The following is a 19,891-nucleotide window of genomic DNA, read 5'->3' on the forward strand; positions in this document are numbered from 1 at the left end:
TGCTGGCCAAGTTTCAGCACCGTAGAGAAGGACTTTCGTTACGGTCGTGTTGTAGATCCGTATTTTAGTTTTTTGGCTAATGCTGGGCTTTGACCACAAGCAACTGCGTAATCGAGCCATAATAGACGCGGGTTTAGCGATACGTGACTGGACTTCCATTTCAATTGAGCCGTTATCCGAGACGGCAGATCCAAGGTATGTATAAGACTTGACAACTTCGATAATGTGCCCTAATACGTTGAATGATGGTGAGTTGGCGGAATTACCTGCCGGGTCGATGATCATTATATTTGTTTCCTGTCAGCTAATATGTAGTCCTACTTTCAGGGATTCTTCCAACAGTGTATTGAGAGCTGCCTCGAGTTCAACTGCAGAAGTGCATATCAGGGCAATATCATCTGCAAAGTCGCAATCGGATAGGACTCTATCACCATATTTCAGTCCGAATTGGAGCCGATTCGTGGTTCGATCCATGACATAATCAATCACCACGTTGAAAAGTTCAGGAGCAGAAACACAGCCTTGCCTTACACCAGTATCTATTTCGAATAGTGGGCTTCGGCGACCATTAACCTGGACAGAGCCTTTTGTACCAGTCTAGAGCACCTTGAGCAGGCGACAATATTTATCAGGGAGTCCCGTTCGAATTAGTATCAGCCAAAGGGACTCACGGTCGATCGAGTCGAAAGTTGATTTAAAGTCAACAAATGCAATATATGCTGTACGCTGGAACTTGCGGGCTTTCTCGAAGACCTGTCGAATAGTGTATATCTGATTGGTTGTGGATCTGTTGGGCATGAAACCTGCTTGCTGAATCCGGCGGCACTTACGAATGAACTGGATTGCAAACAAGGTCTGGGAACAAATGTTGTAAGTTATGCCATGGGGCATATATGGTTCGGGTCTTAAACAACCCACGAGAACCCAGGGAAAAGTGTTTTAAGCTATGCCTCGGTGAAATTAGTGTCCAGTACTATGAGTGAGATTTTCACCTAGATTCAATAATTCCAATAGTGACATCTACACCTAGATACAATTTTATTATGGTAAATGTGTTAATGGATTTAACACAAGTTCCCTTTTTAAAAGTCAAAAGGGACCGGAAGACAACTAGCCCCCCCCCCGCCCTCTTTTCCAGAAATGTATCTGATCGAATGTTTTTAGATAGCAATTTCGTTCAAAACAGACCAAAGATAATACAACAAAAAACCCCTGGGTTGACACACCCTCCAGAGCCTGGGGTAAAGTGTTGAAAGGCATGCCTCAGGGGCATGCTTTTTTGGAATGGTTTTTAAAGTAGCTTATAATCAGATAAGACCGACCCCCAGCACCACTAAAAAAATTATTAATTATATTTTATTTTAAGACTTCAGGAAGCCGACCCTTGACCCCACCACCATGACTCGACTCCCCCCCCCCCCAAAAAAAAAAGTATCGAGAGATAAGTATGTTGCATCAACATGCATATGAAGATTCACTTTTTACCGGAAATTTGCGTTTTGTTTGTCATATTTCAGTTACCACGGGCTAGAGTTTATTCGTCAGTGTAAATCTCTTTTACTTGGTTGAAGCTGTCGTTGCAACCACGATGGTTATAACCTATGGAATGACATTGTTCATCATCTTGTATTCAAAAATTTTTTTTATTGTCAAAAAATTAATTTCCTTTAAATTGAGCCCTTAAAACAATTTTTATGATGTTCAAGTGCCCCACTAGCAGCGGAAAAAAACAAAAAAAAGATGTATTTTATGTAAAAGAGAAATTTTTCCTGTTATTCAAATCAATTTTCCTTGTTTCATACATTTTCCTTGTTAGTCAAGCCAAGGGACTGTCGGTTCCCTGTACAGAGATTTTGGCAAAGGTAATTACAATGGTTTTTATTTTAGTTTGATCCGACACCACTTTTAGGAGTTTCCGGCTTTTTTCAATACTATTGGCCATGTTTGCCTTTTACTAGGTTGCAGCTATTGCTGCAACCATGATAAAATGGTTGTAACCTATTATTATGAAGTCAGTCATCATGTTGTATATGAAAATAGTTTTTTTTTAATTGGATGTCATTTAAAATATTGTTTTCAAATGGAAAAAAAAACGAAAACGAGATGCTTCGCATTAAAAAAGTGAATTTTCCTGTCGTTTGTTCAGGCTAATAGATTTTCTTTGTCGTTCAAGCCAAGGTCCGAGAGTAAGCTGGACTCTCTTAATGAGACAGATGCCAATGCTTAGTGAAATTGTTTGCTAAGGGTCGACTAAAAGACAGGGTTTTGATTTCAGCAAGACTAAATTGGGGGCAAACATTATTTAATGATGCCACCTGCTAATGCAATAGCTGTATAATTTTCCATTAAAACGTTTGTGAGAATAATGAAGTTTATCTATGGAATTAATTTTCTTTGCAATTATATGGATTAGCTACAATTTTTCCGAAATATTTCAGCAAAAGAAGCGAATATAAAACAAGGCTAATTAAATGACAACTTTTCATTATATTTCATTTTAGAGAATATAATTTATTGTTTATCATCCAAGCAACAGAAGGAGCGAGGCTAAAATGCAGTTACACTGGAAGACACACTCATAACTGAGTAAATAGAGATTTTTTGAATTTTAAAAAAACATTTTTTGTTATCATAGTATTTGTCTCTGAAGCACAGGGTAGGGGCACTAATTGATACTTGGACAATTCTTGGGCAGGGTTGCAATTTTCCCTATATTTTAAAAATATTTTTTCCTGTCCCATTATATTTACATGAATTAGTGCCAGAAATAAATTAAAGAAAAAAAGAAATAAATTACAAAATAAATAAAATATCATAGAAATAAAGTAAAAAAGAAAATTCTGGAAATCTCTCTAATGTGCATTTTACTATCTACTAGATGATGATTCAATCCTTCGTGCCTACCTTTGAAAAGATTTATTGCTTTAGAAAAACTAACACGACAGAAACTTGTGTTTTTAATAAAACAAAGAAGTAATGAGAAAAAATGACAGACACACAATAACAAATAACAATAACAAAAGACTTACAATAACAAATTTACTTGTGAAATGTTTTTTTGTTAAGAAAAAGCCGAAAGATTTTTCCAGTGTATTATATATTGATTGCACTCATGGGCAAATTCTTCTAGATTCTGAATAAAATTCGAACCGAATATCACACACCTGAATTCACGTTCGAATGTCGGACTGGAACACAAAAATAATAAACGAATTGTAGATGAAAGAGCATGCTTTTACTCGGTGCAGTCTGAGTATTGTAGTCAACTTTTGCAATAGAATCATGAAATTTTTGGTCTAAGACAACAGAGTCACGTTCGTCTGCGAAATTTGGATCCTTCGGGAATGGTACTTTAAACAATTGATTAGGCAGTATTACAGGAATGGCATACAGATGTCAAATGGCATACAAAAATTTGCCTCTAGTAGGAATAAAAGCCATGATATCTTCAAAAATGTAAATATTGTGGTAATTAAAGGTTTAAAAAAGCTTCAATGGCAAACATATATTAAAACAATATACGACGTTACTCGTGTGTTATATATTCATGTGTGTGAGGATATAGTTTTTTTGTCTCCTTTTAATTTTATGTTTTGTTGCTAACAAAAACAAAATAAATATAACAGTTTCCTTTCAAATATGCCTTTATAAATCTTTCAATGATGTTTCAGTGTCCAACTAGGGGTAACTAAAAAAAAAAAAAATAAAAAAAAATGACAAACTAGTGGAATAAATAAAATGGAGGCTCATCACTACTTGATGTGAAGAGTGATTTTCCATGTTCCTCAAGATGCTGAACTGTAGTTATCCTTAATGAGGGTGGATGGCGTTTACCCCTCCCCCGGTGATTACCCCCCCCCCAGAAAATACACCCCACAGACAATACACCCCGTAAAATGCCCCTCCCCCTGGAAAATACCCATCCCCATGGAAAATACCCCACCGTAAACTCCCCTCCCCTGGAAAATACCCCCGTAGAAAATACCTCCCGCAGAAAATACCCCCCGGTAGGCTAAATACCCCTCCGTAAAAAAACGCGGAAAATGCCCCCAGTAAATACTCCCCAGAAAATATCCCCTCCCCCCCCCAATGGAAAATAAGGCTTTCCCAATTTGAAAATGTTATTTGAGGTTTGGTTTTTCAATTACCTTAGGGGGAAAGGAATTTTGGTACTTGTGTATTATGCCCCGCTCACTCAGGTTTACGCTGTTTAAAACTCGAGAACAAACCGGATTTCTCGTTAGTTTCTTCGTTACTTAGAAACAAATTTGGGCTATAGATTTTCACATTAGGGGGGGGAGAGTAAAGTATAGTGGGTCGGCAAGTAAAATGTGTTAGGTACAGTTATTCTGCATATTAGATAGTTAACTAGATAAGTGTATTTCAGAAGCCAAATATACGGCCATGAACACAGTAAAATAACATAAATGAAAGGCACAAATAACATAAACTTTTGATCAGCGATCATCATAAAACACTTAAATGAAACCCTACATTAACCCAATAATAGTACTCAATACTTGGAAACACGGTCATTGAAAAAAAAAACACTTGACACTTGGAAAAACGCTTAAATCAAACATTACATTTACTTTATACTGGGATTTTTTTTTCTAACAAAATTTCCAGATACCTCTCTATTCTACAAATAAACCGAGATGACGTACTGTTTAAGACACCTGGATGCATCAACTCATTTTTCCCAAACATCCCATCCCTTATCGTAGAGCTCTGGCACCGACTCAAGCAGTACACAAAATAATCTTCTTTAACGCTGCAAAGCGGGCAAGTATATCTGTCTTCATTTCATTAGAACATCTTAATATAGAATATCTTTTAAATCTTGCGTTAATTGACAGGCAATTGGCCCTGAGCTGCATCCATAACGTCAAATATCTAGCTGGTAAATTCAGCTTAAGGTAGAACTCCTGCCCATAAACCACCTTAATATCTTTATAAAACTTCAATGTTTCTGATTTTTTTTTTTATCTCCTCACTCCATTTTTGGATCACTTGATTCTCTAGTACTATCTTAATCTCATTCTCCCAATTTGTATTTGTATCCCTTGTCCTCTACCTCCATTCCAAGCAAAAGAAAACCCTGTTTTGTCAAAAATGTCTTTTATTTTTATTGACCATTATCTTTTTTCCCCTGGGAGAGTAAATCTTCATAAGCTGCCTTAAGCAGCCTGTCACTCTGTAACTGGACGACTCTCAACAAACATTTAATCATTGAGACTGGTCTGTAATTTTTAGTGGCCATATACCAAGAAAGAATTGTTTTCTGACTTCAAACCGGCCAAATACTTTACCCCCCCCCCCTTATGTGCAACAATATAGCCCAAATTATTTATTTCTCAAATATTCTGTCACTTGTCTTTGTCTTGTCTTGCGCTAAGCTAAAAAAAAACTAATGAGGAAACCGATTTGTTCTCGAGTTTCACGCAGCTTAAACTTGAGTGAGTGGCGCATAATACACAAGTACCTAAATTCCTTCCCCCTACGAAAATAAAAAATAAACTCAAATAAAATTCTCAAATTTGGAAAGACTTATTTTCAACGATGGGAGGGGGGGGATAATTTCCTGGGGGTATTTTCTACGAGGGGGTATTTTCCTGGGGGTATTTTCCGCGGGTTGTATTTTCAGAGGGGCTATTTTCTGGGGGAGGGGTATTTTCCAGGGTTTTTTTTTTGGGGGGGGGGGTATTTTCCGTGGGTGGGGGGGGGGGTAAACGCTTTGAACCCGTAATGAGATTTTGGCTATGATGATTCCAATGGTTCAGTTTACCTATTGATCCGATACCATTTTTAAGATGTTTCGCAATATTTTTTATTAACTCCCATAGTTTTTTTTCACTACAAACTTTAATAATAAATATTAATCATTCGTTAATCGGCTTCATATTTTAAATTTTTCTCACTTAACTGTTTTTTTCAAAAAGTGTCCATAACTTTTCGGTTTCTATATGCTTCTGTTCGTTCATTACTAGGTTGCAGTGGATACGGTATACATTATGCAAGGGATACCGCAACCATGATATACATGTGAGAATACTGTCGTGGAATTTATCGTAAAAACACTTAAAGCCTGAATAGAGCTATAAATAAGTTATTAAAAGACATAAACAAGTAAAAACAATTAACAGAAATGTAAGGAAGGGGTAAACAATCTTTTACCTATTTGAAATTAAAATATATCAAAAAAAAGTATATTTCGAAGTCTATGGGTGAGTTGCCCACTACTTGTTCCCTCTTTCCTTTAATTGCTGCCCCTTATAAAAACTCTAAAATATTGGCCAGTTTGAAGAGCATATCCACCCTTAGTATAGATTTGTTTCTTTACGTTATGTCTAACAGGAAATAAATCATCTTTCTATTCTCAGGAGAGCCCTGCCTTGCTACCAGAATTTCCTAGAACTCACTTGGATGGAGAGTTGGAGAGTCCCGAAGAATGCTCTAATATGCAAAGCAATCGAAATAATAAAATGCACAAAAAAAAGGTTGAAAAAAGGTGAACTAACAGTAGCATTGCCTGAACTATAATTATAGTTTTAGATATATCCTTTGAAGGCGATTTTCATGTGCTTGTGATTATCCAAGATATATTTTGTATAATCATTTTGTTTTGGTATAGTATTTGATTATGAAAAACAAATTTAATTCTTATTTAGGTTGTCAAAACTGCTTTTAAAGCATTTTTAAATTAATTTATTCTTTATGGATATTTAGCAATTGTTTTAAGTCTATAGGCAAGATATTAAAAGCTATTTATTATTTCACCAAGAGGCAAAGAGAACGTGAAACTAAAGATGGATTTAAAATGGCAAGTCAGAGAAAAAAAATACAACTACTAAAAGGGTAGTTCCTCGTAACTTCTTTCAAAAGTAGGAAATCTGTAAGTGAATTAGAACATCAATAATATCAATCTGCTGCATCATGGGACATAAGGTGATACTTCCTTGAAAGCGATAATTTGACTAATATGTCTTTATTTTCAAACCCAGTTCAAAAAAGTAAGCATAGGCTAGCTTCGAAAAATATTAGTAGGCTAAATGGGCTAGTTGATTTTATACTGGTAGGTCTAATGACAAAAGAACAGTGTTTTCGCCTTACATTTTAAAATGTCTGAAAGGATAATCATGCAACAGTAAAAAGGGATAAAAAATGAGCCACATGACCACTAAAACCATTCGTGATTTTTTCAACACTAGTGCCAGTTTTCATCATAAATTTCCCATACTCTTAATCCAAAAACTATAAAATTTTCTCTCATAAATTTGGCATTTATTGAAACAATTAAACAAAATATTCTAGAAAGGTAAATGCTTCCTTACGGAAAAGAAATCATTTAACATTTAATTTGATTGCACTTTAAGTGAATATTTAGGTACATTATTGCATGTCCGTTTTATTGCAAAAGACTTGAACAGTATTTTGATAATCGCGCATTTAACCCGTTTGGTTTGCTGATTAATTTAGGACCTGAATCTATTCCAAAATCTTAAAGATTTATCTTTTGTTTGTTTATTTTCTACGGTACTGTTTCACTATTGCCAAGTAATATGGCTGCCTTAATAATATAAGTTTTAGGTAAAATAAGATAATTGTGAATTATCATTCTCTTTGGGAGCAACGCTCTAATCATGTTTGTGATCAGTGGAATTAAAAGTAAAGATCACCAGCTTTCAATGTTTAGAGTTAGTCTAAACTCGTTTTGGCTCTATATGGGATACATGGAGAAATATGGGAAGGTAAACAGGAAGAGTGTGCGAAAGCAAAGCCCTTTATTGCACCTACTGTCTGAAATGCCATGAAACAAAGATCATTATCGCCGGTTTGGACCATGATTTCTAGTACCATCTACTTTACATGATCTTCCTTAATAGATACTTTGGAAATCAGACAACAAACCAAATAGAATGTTGCATGTTTTAAGTCTACAAGAAAACAGTTTCAACCTGTTGAACAGTTTTGTTCAACAGGTCCAAGCCTGTTCCAGGTTCTGACCTGTTGAACCTGGAAAAAGTTTGGAAGATGTTAGTCAACTTTTGTCCACAGTTGAAATGCTTTTAAGTCCTTTTGCACAGTTATTACTTATTGGGGTTATAATTTTAAATTTCGGAACTATCCCGTCATCCTTTGAAGTGGAGACATGTTTCCGCTGAAGTGTGTGACGAGCTATGCTTAGTTGTCAATCACTCAAAACATTGACTTGGCGAAATCTGATTCATAATATCTCACTATAAAAGACTTTTCCTTAAACCATCTAATACTTTTGAAATTTTGAAATATTGTTCAATTCAAAATCCCGTTCGTACGAAGTAGGCACAAATTAGCTTGGAAATATCTTAAGAAGCTCGGTAGGCGAGATGACTTGAAGCTGGTAGTCCTGTGATTGACAAAATCTTATTCTGTTTGCCATCCCCAACATTTTATATAGCTGGAAAAAAAATAGAACAGCAGTTTATGGTAGAACAAAAGAAAAGAGAATAAAACGTTAATCGCTAGATGGTGTTAATGATTTTTTTCCGACTCAAGCACGAGTTTTTACCCTGGTAAGTTACCCATGGTCTTCGACGCCTTATGGGTCAGATATAACAGTTTCTTTCGTCATAACGATGTACAAACACGTGCACGACCTTTGAAATAAAAAATTATCCCAGTAAATTTTATGGTAAAATACGAATTATTATTAGACTTAAACAAAAGGTACGACTGGAAATACCGTAAACTTAAGATATAAATTGCTAAAATTTTTACCTCGCTCTGACAAGACACAATCAAAGCTTGACTCGATAAATCCCCTTTTGAAGTTATCACCCCTTTCTAGAATCTAAATTATTTAAGTCAGATGCCACCTTGGCTATAACCGTCTTATTTTTCATGGAAAATACTTTTTATCTGAATATTGTGCATTAATGCCTCGAGCATCATCTGTTGTATCCTTTTTTCAAACGATCTCAGTACTTAACCATGTTTCTGGCAGTAGAGGTCTTCCTGCAGTCAGCGTCTGTCCAATACTTTCCTTCCTTATCCTTAGATACTGTTCGGTGTTATGCTTCCGGCAAGAATCATCATTGAGATGCTTTGTTTTAATTTGTGTCCATTTTTTTGCTTCTGATTTAAAGCTTTGTTATCCTTTTTGAATCAAGTCGTGACTTTTATTTTATGACATCATTGCTCTCTTGATAATACTTTTTGACCGAGCGAATTTTGTTTAGCTCTACTCTCGGTCTCCATTTTTTCTTTTAATTTTTTTTCGTCGCTCTTGTAAAATCATTTTGATATCTAAAGCTCTGATTGAGCTCTATTGAAGTATTTGAAAATGAGGTATAACTAGCTGTAATTATTTTTGTTCTACTAGTCTTTGAGAGGTTTTTTTTCTACTTTTATTGTTTTTGGGCTTCTTCATGCTCCGACTCTTCTCAAATAATATGGGGTATCCTTATTCACAAGGACCAACTCTTAAATACCTCAAGCCAATCAAGTGAAACATTTTGGAACTTTATTGGACATTAGGCTTTGGGCCTTCTTTCCAAACTAAAAAAAAAATTGGTCCTATTGTTGGGGTGAACAAATTCTCTGTTCAATATTTTTTTTTACTAGCTGCCCCCTAACTTATGGATATAAGTTTCAATCTCACCAGAAACTTTTCTTAGTTTTATATGGCTCTTTTTCTTGGGATGGGGGGGGGGGAGGTTGACATGTCCCAGACTAAAATTAGTTTACTATATTCGTTTTTTTTTGGGCCAAAGACTTAGGGCTTGAAGTTTCAAGCCGTTCAGAAGAATGCGGCCCCATCTCCAGGCAGAAAAAAATTTGTTGGGTTTCTTCATTATGTGTTTGGTTCCCTCTGGTCGAAAAATGTACTGCTGTAACTCTTAAACCAATCAAAAGAAAAAAAAGAAAAAATTCCCTTTATTGAGCCCCATTATTATCGAGGGAACCAATATTTTTTTTTCCATTTTTTCTTCTGAAGTGGGAACTCTTTAATTGAAGTACTTAAGGATACAAGTTTTTGTTCCCTTTTCTTTTTGTTTAGTACGTTAGTTTCTCTTATACTAAAAGTTTACAATTATGCTTTTCAGACTTATCAGCGATAAATATCTTTATCCCGTTTCCGGGATTTCTGCTCACCTTTCCTCTCCAACAAAATGAGTTTTCCCCTTGGTCCCGCTAATTTGCACATCTTACATCTGTTTCCGCAGGAGCCTTTGGGTCATTTCATCATCTAAGGCACACCTATTGGATTCTTTGTTGGTCTAAACAAAATAGCTGCCTTAAACTTATAATATAGCATCATTAGGGTTCCTGGCTTAGCAAAATGAGAGGGAAGGGTATACGTTTTAAACGAAAATGGGTTCGTTTTTCTCCAGCCACTTTCGGCTGAGAAGGAATAGGTTATCCATTAATCTCTTTTGGACCTTAAAAAGAGCACTATATAAATTTCAGTTTTCAACCAAGTTTCCCCACACCAAACGTTCTATGACCCCCTCCCCAGTTAAGAATTCATAGTGTTACTGGATTTTGACCTTCCTCCTATACAAAATGTTTCTCCCGCTTGAGAATCGTTCTTAAAAATGCAGTCGAAAAACCTTCTATCCCCTTCCCTGGCAAAAATATTTTGGTTATTGTTATCCCTAATATGTTATCCTCAAGTGTGGCTTTCCCTTCTTAATTACACCTAAATCGCATAGCTACTATCCTGGTTAAAAGAAAATTAGTACAAAAAAAGAAAAAGAGCAAAGACATTATTTTGTCTCCAGTCTTTGGCACGATAATAAGCCAGAAGAGGAGATTCTAGAGCCTGTCATTTTCTTAGAGTAAAAATAAAATATGAAATATGGGACTAGGTAATTTAAAAATATCAGGTAACATTTAAAAAAAAATAATAAAATGAATTCTGTTGATGAGGGTCATTAATGTTCGAAAAATTTTTACCCAGGTAATAGAGGGAAGCACTGTGGATGAATTACAACATTTAGTGACGTTAACAGCAAAATATGTTAGTGCAGACAAGAAAGTTGTATGAAATGAAATAAATATACACTAAGCTACTGTTCTAATTTCTTGTTTATTAAAATAAATTATACTCAAATATATTATGTGTTTATTTATTATATTTTTTACGACATAGCGAAATTATCCATGACCAGGTATCAGGTTTTATCGCACCCTTTGCGGGTTAAAACCACGCTTTTGGCGTAAATATCCAGTGAAGATCAAAATATTAACTACCTATAGAAAATCATTCCTATGCATTTAATCTAGTAATTAGTAAAGAATATATTCACAAGGCATGATCACCGAGTCTTGTAGTGGCGTTCGAGCGCACTGAAACATTTTTGCCACTGGGTTTTGGCGTAATTTCTAGTGAAAAGTACGAAGATTAGAAAAAACTTACTTCCGCAACCCTGTGAACTGAAGACGTTCAAGGCAAAATTTTTAAAAATGTTGAATCATGAAACAGTTTCTTCTTATTTGAGGTTTTGTGATACATGATTTCAAGAGAACATAACCTAGTTCTTTATATATTCCAACCCAATTGCATCAAATGTTAAAATAAAAACTAATAAGGTGTAAGATTCTGTATGGTGTTTCATAAAACTTCTCAAAGATGATGTCATTTTTAGTGGGGCTACAGTAAGATATCCAATAGCCTAGTCAGACAGCTAATCACCACTTCAACAATTGGACATAGCAAATCTTCATTAAACCACCTAGACAGTGGATTTTATCACCATTGAACTTGTCTAAATTTTTGTAAAAAGTATTAGGCCTAATTAGCCTAGCTTGAATGACATAACTATAGGCTAGCCTATTATACTAGCATAGATTATTAAAGCTGGGTCCCTACAAAAGGAAACACTATAAAATTAAAAAAAAAACAACTTCAAAATTCTAGAATGCTTACTTAGCCTCTGTTAGGCCTATTCCTAAAAGCATTTCTCTTTACCTTACCCCCCAACCATCCTAATTTGCAAATATTTAACTCAAATTATATATTTCCCATGCATTTTCCATTTCTTCATTTTGTTGATGTATATTTTGCAGGTGAGTGGATCTGAACAGAAGTATTTTGTAATCCTGGTACAGGAAACTATGACAAAATTCTAGTCTAGCTAATTTTTGCTTTCTTGGAAAGGGGCTAGGTTAGGAAAATGAAACTTTTGGGGATAGGTCTACAGACTAAAGCATATCCTAGGAAGGTATTTTTGAAGTACCTATGGTGGTAAAAATTTAGAATTGTGGCCCCTGATAAGGAGACATGTTAAGAAAACAATTCTTACTTTAAAACATGTATAATGATCCTAGTTAACATATTATCCAATGGGAAAACCTTTATCATCAAGTCTTTCCTCTTTTTTCCTTTTTTTTCCAACTTAAAAGAAAAAAATTTCAGTAAATATCTACCAAATCATATTATTGACTTACACATAAAGTGAATATACAACTCAATGCTTTTTTTATGCTGATTACAAACATAATGATCATTTCTATTGGAATTGAATTTCAGCCCCCCCCCCCTATATATGCTAATTCAGGGTATATATTTCTACATTAGGGGGGGAGGCAGATTTTGTTTCTGGTGAGTTTTAACTTTACCCCCACCCCCCTAATGTAGAAATATATACCCTGAATTGGCATATACAGGGGGGGGGAGGGGCTGAAATTCTTTCCAATAGAAATGATTATTATATTTGTAATGAGCATAAAAAAAGGCATTGAGTGGTATATTCACTTTATGTGTAAGTCAATAATATGATTTGGTAGAAATTTACCAAAATTTCAATTTTATCCACCCTAGAAATGCATTGGGTAAATCTTTTGAAATTGCCAAATAAATTGTTCTATAGATAGCGTTCATCCCAGTCATTGTTATTTCCCTTTTTTAATTAGCAATGGCAAAAATACAAAATATTAATGCAACCTAACCTAACTTCAATTCAAAATCAATGGACTTGACAGGGAACTTGTTCATTGAACTTGGCTGGAATGAATGCTAACTATAAAAACAATTAGAGAATAAATTTATAACAGCAATTTCAAAAGATTTATGCATTGCATTTCTAGAGTGGATAAAATGGAGTTTTTTTTTTATTTTAAGTTGGAAAAAGAAGGATGATAAAGGTTCTCCTGTTAGATAATATGTTAACTAGGATTGTAATATATATTTTAAAGTAAGAATTGTTTTCTTAACATGTCTAGTTATCAGGGGCCACAATTCTAAACTTACACCCCTATGTCCACTCCTTCTCCCTCTAGAGGGTAGCAACCTTTGAGAATCCATGTGTTATGAAAGTGAAACCCTGGCTAAACATATCTTCTGCTTAGAAGAAATTCAAGAAAACTGTTTTCAGCTTCACAACTTTGCTCAATCCTAATTTAGGAGCTTTCAAAGATCTGCAAATGCATTTCCTAAATTTAGAATAAAAGGGCAATAGGCTGTGGCTTAAAATTCTACTCAAATTACAGGAATTTCATTTTCACCACTAAAACTAGAGAAGAAGAATTTGATAACTGAAAATTAAGCTAAAATGTTGTTTTATCAAAATTTCAATAAGTATAAACCTGTCAAGTAGGCAAATTTCTTAGATTTAGAAATCAGAACAGGGTTAACATAGAAGTTTGGCAATATCTTCCCCGAAATTTTTTTGGGCCCTGGATTTAGTTCTGATAGTTTTATTTTCCTAACCTAACCCCTGTCCAAGATAGAGAAAAGTCCTTAAGATGGAATTTTACCAAAATTACTTCCAAATATTCAGAAATATCTGCTTATATCATTCTGAAATGCAGACTATTGAACTTTGCCCACAATGCAGAGATATACATCCTATCCCAAATCATTCCATTCCCAAAAATTCTATCCAAGCTCTTTGACAACCTAAATACACTTATACTCTTTTTATTTAGTTAAATTATACCAAATATCCCTAGAGCCATAGTTGCTGGACCAGTCAACTATCCTAAACAAATTTGTTATTTCAAAATTTTGATTAGAAGTGTTTAGAAACTTATTGGCTAAGGAGGAGGGTTGCTTGCCCTCTAATCACTTTTGGACTCTTAAAGATAGCACTAGAACTTTTAATTTCTAATTAAATTAGCTCCTTAAAAAGTGTCAATGATATTAATAGCTATGATAGAGCAGCAGTGCCTATGACATTGCTTGTATGGCCTTTTGAAAACCTGCATAGGCTACATATAGTATTTTTGTTTGATTGAAACTCCCCCTAAAAGTTTCACCTTAATACCTTTGGTATCATTAGTCACAGTAACTGTAGAAGTAAGTATTATCAAAAATATATGCATAGTGTCTTTTGAGTAGTTCAAAATCCACCAAAACTTACCTTGAAAGACCTAATATAATAATGTAAGCCATTATTGAGGTATTGCTTTGTCATCCTTTTGACAATTTACATGCTCATAGTTTTGATTTGGTTCAACATCCACCTAAGTATTCCTTGAAAGCTTCATCTTAGTACCCTGAGCCTGTGTAGCAGCAATAGTTGTATTAACAGTATACACATAGCACCTTTTGTTTTCTTCAGAGCACAATGAAATTTTCAACTTCATACCATCAATCATTTCTGAAGCATTGCTGATTAATCCTCTTGACAACCTGTTTGGGCATTGTGTGGTTTGAATTAGTTCAATACAGTTTCAATATTGCCTAAGATGTATTGCCTTAATATTCTTTGCTTAGTAGCAGCAGTAGAATTATTAGCAGTAACCTTAGTTTTAATAGCAGTTGTATTAGTTGTAGAAGCAGTCACATTAGGATGCAAATATTGTCTTTGGTTTTTCCAACATTCCCACAACAAGCCCTGTTAGTTTCAGCTTCACACCCAAAACTATTCCTAAGATATTGCTGATATGTCCTTTTGACAACCTGCATACAGAAGGCATTTTGTGATTCAGTTCACCTTCCCTCCTAAAAATTTCCCTATCATACCAATAGGCATAGTTGTAATAGTAGTCATAGTTGTAGTATTAGTAGTTCTAGTATTGGTAGTAATAACACTAGTAGCAGCAGTACTACTAAAATATTGCCTTTTTGTTGGTTGAACACCCCTCTCATCAAGTCCTGGAAGTTTCAACTTATACAATTAGCCATTGCTATGGCATTGCTGATATGTCCTTTTGGTAACCTGTATATTTGTATAAGTACTGAAATTTTCATCTTAATGCTCTTGGCCTTGCAAGTAGTAGGAAGTAGTGTAGCTGCAATAATAGGGTGAGTAGAACTAGTAAATATTGCAGTGGTAGTAGTTTTATTAGTCACATGCACATGTTGCCTTATGGTCAATTGATCTTGCCCTTTGAAGATTCTCTGAAAGTTCCAACTAAACACTCAAATCAATTCTGTAGATATGCCCTTTTGACAATTTGAATGCCCATAGTGTTTTTGATTTGGTGGAAGTTTGTCCTTAATATTCTCTCAAATTTTCACCTTCATATACTTAGCCTTAATAGTTCTAGTATCACAGTAGTAGGAGAAGTAGTAGCAGTATTTGTGTTGTATTAGTAGTAGTACTAGCAGCAGTATTAATAACAGTAGTAGCACATATATTTGGCCTTTTGGTCAGTTGAACATCCCCCATGTGATGCCCTGGAAGTTTCACCTTGATAAATTAAGCCATTCCAAAAATATTACTGATTTGGCCTTTTGACCTCCTTTTAAGCTAGGCCTTATTAGTTGTGGCAGCTGAAATACTGGTTGGAGTAGTTTAGTAGCAGTAATAGTAGTAGTATTAGTAAAAGTAGCAGTGGTAGTAGTTTTGTTGTGGCATGCACACATTTTTTTGTCAATTGATCTTCCCCTTTAAACATTCTCTGAAAGTTCCAACTTAATACCCAAATCCCTTCTTGAGATACACCCTTTTGACAATCTGCATGGATAATGCGTGTGCTGATTTAATTCAAATTCCTCCTCAATATTCTGTCAAATTTTCTCCATCATACATTTAGCTTTAATTATACTAGTATCATAGTTGTAGTAGTAGTAGTAGGAACAGTAGTAGCAGTAATAGTGTTGTATGAGCAAAATTAGCAGCAGTGTTATAGCATTAGTATGAGGTACATGTTGCTTTTTGGTCAGTTGAACATCCCACTCAGGATGCCCAAAAATTTCCTCTTTAATACAGTAAGCCATTCCAAAAATATTACTGATATGCCTGTATCAGCAATCAATATACATATAGTATGTTTTGATTTAGTTCAAATTTCCTCTCAGTGTATCCTCAGATATTTATTTCAATATCCTCAGCCTTGGTAGTACTCAGTATGCTGCAGAAGCAGTAATTTCAGTGGTAGTAGCAGTAGTTATAGTAACAGCAGTGGTAGTTGCAGTAGTATGCAAAAATTTCCTTTTTGGTCAATTGATCATCTTGCTTATCTTTTTAAGAAAGTTCTGAATTAATATACTTAGTCTTTCCTTAGTTATGCCCTTTTAACAACCCATATGCAGGGGCAAATCTACAGTATTTTCATTTGGGGGGGGGAGCAAGAGGAGTCCATATCCAGATAGTCAAGGGCATGGGCTACATAATAATTTTTTCTCCAAATTTTTGGAGGGGCAACTGCCCCCCCTTGTCTCTCCCAAACGACGCGCTTGCCCATATGCAAATAACATGTATTGATTTAGCTGAACACTCCTCTCACTATTCTCTGAAAGGCTCACCTGAATGCCCTTTATCTTTTTGGAAAGTAAAGGTCAAACATGCCCATCTTTCTTAATAATATATACCATATATAAACAATGAACAAATTGCCTTACTTACAGCCCTTGTCCTGGTGGCTAGGGGGATATGACATCCCCAAAGGTATAATTACTGAACCTTTCAACAATTTTGAATAAAATTGCTGTCTCAAAATTTTGACTGGATGTGTTGGGAAATGATGAGCATTGGGGGGAGAGGCTGGTTGCCTTCCAATCACTTTTCCCTCTTAAAAAGGGCACTAGAACTTCTAATTTTTCCAATCAAATGACCCCCATATAAAGTTTAGAAGACCATCCATTCCATAAAACCCTTATATGCCCCTGGGATGTAACTTAGAACCCTGGGCTCTGGGTTATTTTTTCAACCCTAGAGGCATTGTTATATATTCATTGGACTATTTTTTAGCAAAATGACTATCTCACAATTTCAGGCAAATGCATTTGGGGAAAAGAGGGGCTTGGAGTGGGGGTTAGTTGCCCTTTATCACTTTTGACCCTTAAAAGGGAAGTAGAACTTCTCATTTCCCATCAAATGATAAACTAGAGCAAAGTGCATTTAGGAATGATATAAGTAAGTATCTTATATTGTTTTAAAGTAGTTTCCAGGATTTTATAAAAGGAGTACAATTAAGTTGGTGCTGTTTTTTTTTTTTGCAAATTGAAAGTTTATTCTGATAAATTTGTTTCAAATTCAATTACCTTAAATTACCTTAAATCACAGCTTGGAGTGAAATAAGGACTTTCGATCCTGTTGAATCACTCCTTATGATGACTGTTGTAGTTGGTTAAGTTCTGGTGGAAGATTCTGGTGCTTCCAAGTCAAACTTCCACGGTGTATTTTTCCACTCAGCATCCAGATGGTATTTGAAAGCATCTGTTGATTCAGCAGCAACAGTGTCCTCCTTGAGGTTGTTCCAGAGGTTCTCAATCCAATTCGAGAAGAAATTGCATCTTGCTCCAGTTGTAGCGTGATGTTTGCGGATTCGTCTAGGGTGTCCTCGTGTTTTGTGGGAGGTGTCGATCTCCAGGATCTCATTTTCTTGATTGGTTGAGAGGAGTTTTTGCGCCTGTATCTTGTCTCCGCGTTTCCATCTGTATACTAAGGAGGGGAGGTTGAGTTCCTTCAGCTGTTCAATGTATGTCTTGTTTTCTATGCCGGCAGTCATCTTAGTGGCCCTTCGTTGGATTTGCTCAAGAACTGTCTTGTCCTTTTTGTATCGAGGGGTGGCCAGTATCGTCCCCACCTCCAGTCTAGGTCTTACTAATCCTTTATAGAGTTTGGTAATTACATGTTTACTCCTACTGGTGATGCTGTGTTTGATGATGCCTAGGGCTCTACTAGCATTGGCTGAGATTTTCTGTGAGTGGGAGCTGAATTTCAACTGGGAGTCAACGATGACGCCAAGGTCACTCTCCTCCTGGACAGGCTCAATTGTGTGGCGACTTCCAGAATTTTGGGTCATGAGGTACTGATGTTTGGGGTTTTTGTGTCCAAAGTGTATGACCTTGCATTTTTCTGCGTTGAATTCCAGCAGCCATCTTTTGACCCAGGAGCACATGTGGTTGAGATCAGTTTGGAGGGATTGGATGGAAGAAGAGGTGTTGGCAGGACCAATGAGTTTTGAATCATCTGCATATAGGGTGGTTTTGTTGCTGGTGATGAGGGGTAGCTCATTTATGTAAATGTTGAACAGGGTGGGGCCCAGGACGCTGCCCTGGGGAACCCCACTAGTGACTTTGATTTCGTCAGAAAGGACATGGCTGTTTGGTCCGGTTATCACTTTCACTTGCTGTGTTCTGTCCCTCAGAAAGTCCTCTGTCCAACTGACCACTTGTGGACTAACAGATAGAGTAAGTAGCCTGTGAATGAGGTATCAGTGACAAACCTTGTCAAATGCTTTGGCTAGGTCCAACAATATTATATCCACAGGTAATCCTCTCTCTAGTAGGTCAGTTACAAGACTATATGACTCAAGAAGGTTTGTGTCCACCGCTCTCTTTGAGCAAAAACCATGCTGACTACTGCTGATAAGTGAGTTGGCCTCAATATGGTTAATAATACGCTTGTTTATGATTCTCTCTATGACCTTGCATGCCACACATGTAAGGCTGATTGGTCTGTAGTTTGCTGCAGAAGTTTTGCTACCCTTTTTGTGAATTGGTATGACTATTCCCTTCTTCCAGTCCCCTGGAAGCTTTGCTTGTGCCAGCGACAGATTGAATAGTTTTACCAGTGGGGCTGATATTGCAGGGCTTAATTCCTTCATCAGTCGTGGGCTGAGACTATTAGGTCCCGTCGATTTATTGGGATCGAGGTCCTTAAGCTGTTTGGTTACTTCTTTGATTGTGACTGGTGAGTGTACCATCAGGAAGGGAGTGTGAGCCTGTTCTGCTGGTGGGGGGTTGATTGGGGGTCATCCATGGAGAACACTGAGGCAAACTGCTGATTAAACATGTTTGCTTTTTCAGAGGGGCAAGAGGATAAAGAGTTGTTGTTTACCAGGTCTGGTACGGTGTGTCTGCCTGGCTTCTTATGGAAGATGTATTTCCAGAATAATTTTGGGTTTTCCTTAATGTTTTTGGCCAGTCGTTCTTTGTAGTTTGAGGTCAGTTTTCTAGTTTCTTTTCTGAGGAGGTTCCTTGCAGTTTTGTACTGCTCGTACAAAGCTGTAGTCTTTTGTTTTGTGTACCTCTCCCAAAGTTTTTTCTTCCTGTTGCGTAGTTTCTTGATTTTTGGGGTGAGGAAAGGTTTCTCACCTTTTGGGTTTCTTTTTCCATGTTACGCTGGTGTGTTTGGCTTGGCTCTCTAGTAAGGTCTTTTTTAGAGTTAGCCATGAGGCTTCAACATCTTCTGATATAAGTGTTTCCAGGTTAGCATCTAACAGCTCCTCCACCATCATCTTGTAATTTGTAAAGGATTGCTTGGTATATTTTGATGGTTTGGAGTTGAGTTGAATAGATGAGAAAACTGGCATGTGGTCACTTGAGCCAATTGGACTGAGAGTGTGTGTGTTGATCACCTTTTCTGGGTCATTCGTTATGACTAGGTCCAGTTTGGAGGGATTTTGTCCTGGGTACATTCTTGTGGGCATAGTTACTGTTTCGTACAGAAAGTTATCGGAGAGGGCTTGTACTAATGGGTTTTGTTCAAGGCTTGACTTGGTCATACCT

General features: G+C 36.1%; 2 protein-coding genes across 2 annotated transcripts in view; both read left to right on the forward strand.

The window, feature by feature from the left end:
* LOC148956969 (uncharacterized) overlaps positions 1-9,632 on the forward strand; it is a 104,835-nt gene extending 95,203 nt beyond the window's left edge. The window contains exon 4 of the mRNA XM_089097042.1: positions 6,384-9,632. Within this exon, the coding sequence (XP_088953168.1) occupies positions 6,384-6,515 (132 nt within the window). The 3' untranslated portion in view covers positions 6,516-9,632. The remainder of the gene's footprint in view (positions 1-6,383) is intronic.
* Positions 9,633-11,460: 1,828 nt separating this feature from the next.
* The window catches only part of LOC148956970 (heparan-sulfate 6-O-sulfotransferase 2-like), a 43,287-nt gene continuing 34,856 nt past the window's right edge, over positions 11,461-19,891 (forward strand). Inside the window, exon 1 of the mRNA XM_089088017.1 lies at positions 11,461-11,486. The gene's annotated coding sequence lies outside the window, so the exon portion shown is untranslated. The remainder of the gene's footprint in view (positions 11,487-19,891) is intronic.

Source organism: Artemia sp. Qi Xiang Cuo, chromosome 1, assembly GCF_049724085.1.
Source record: "Artemia sp. Qi Xiang Cuo chromosome 1, ASM4972408v1, whole genome shotgun sequence".
Taxonomy (NCBI): Eukaryota; Metazoa; Arthropoda; class Branchiopoda; order Anostraca; family Artemiidae; genus Artemia; species Artemia sp. Qi Xiang Cuo.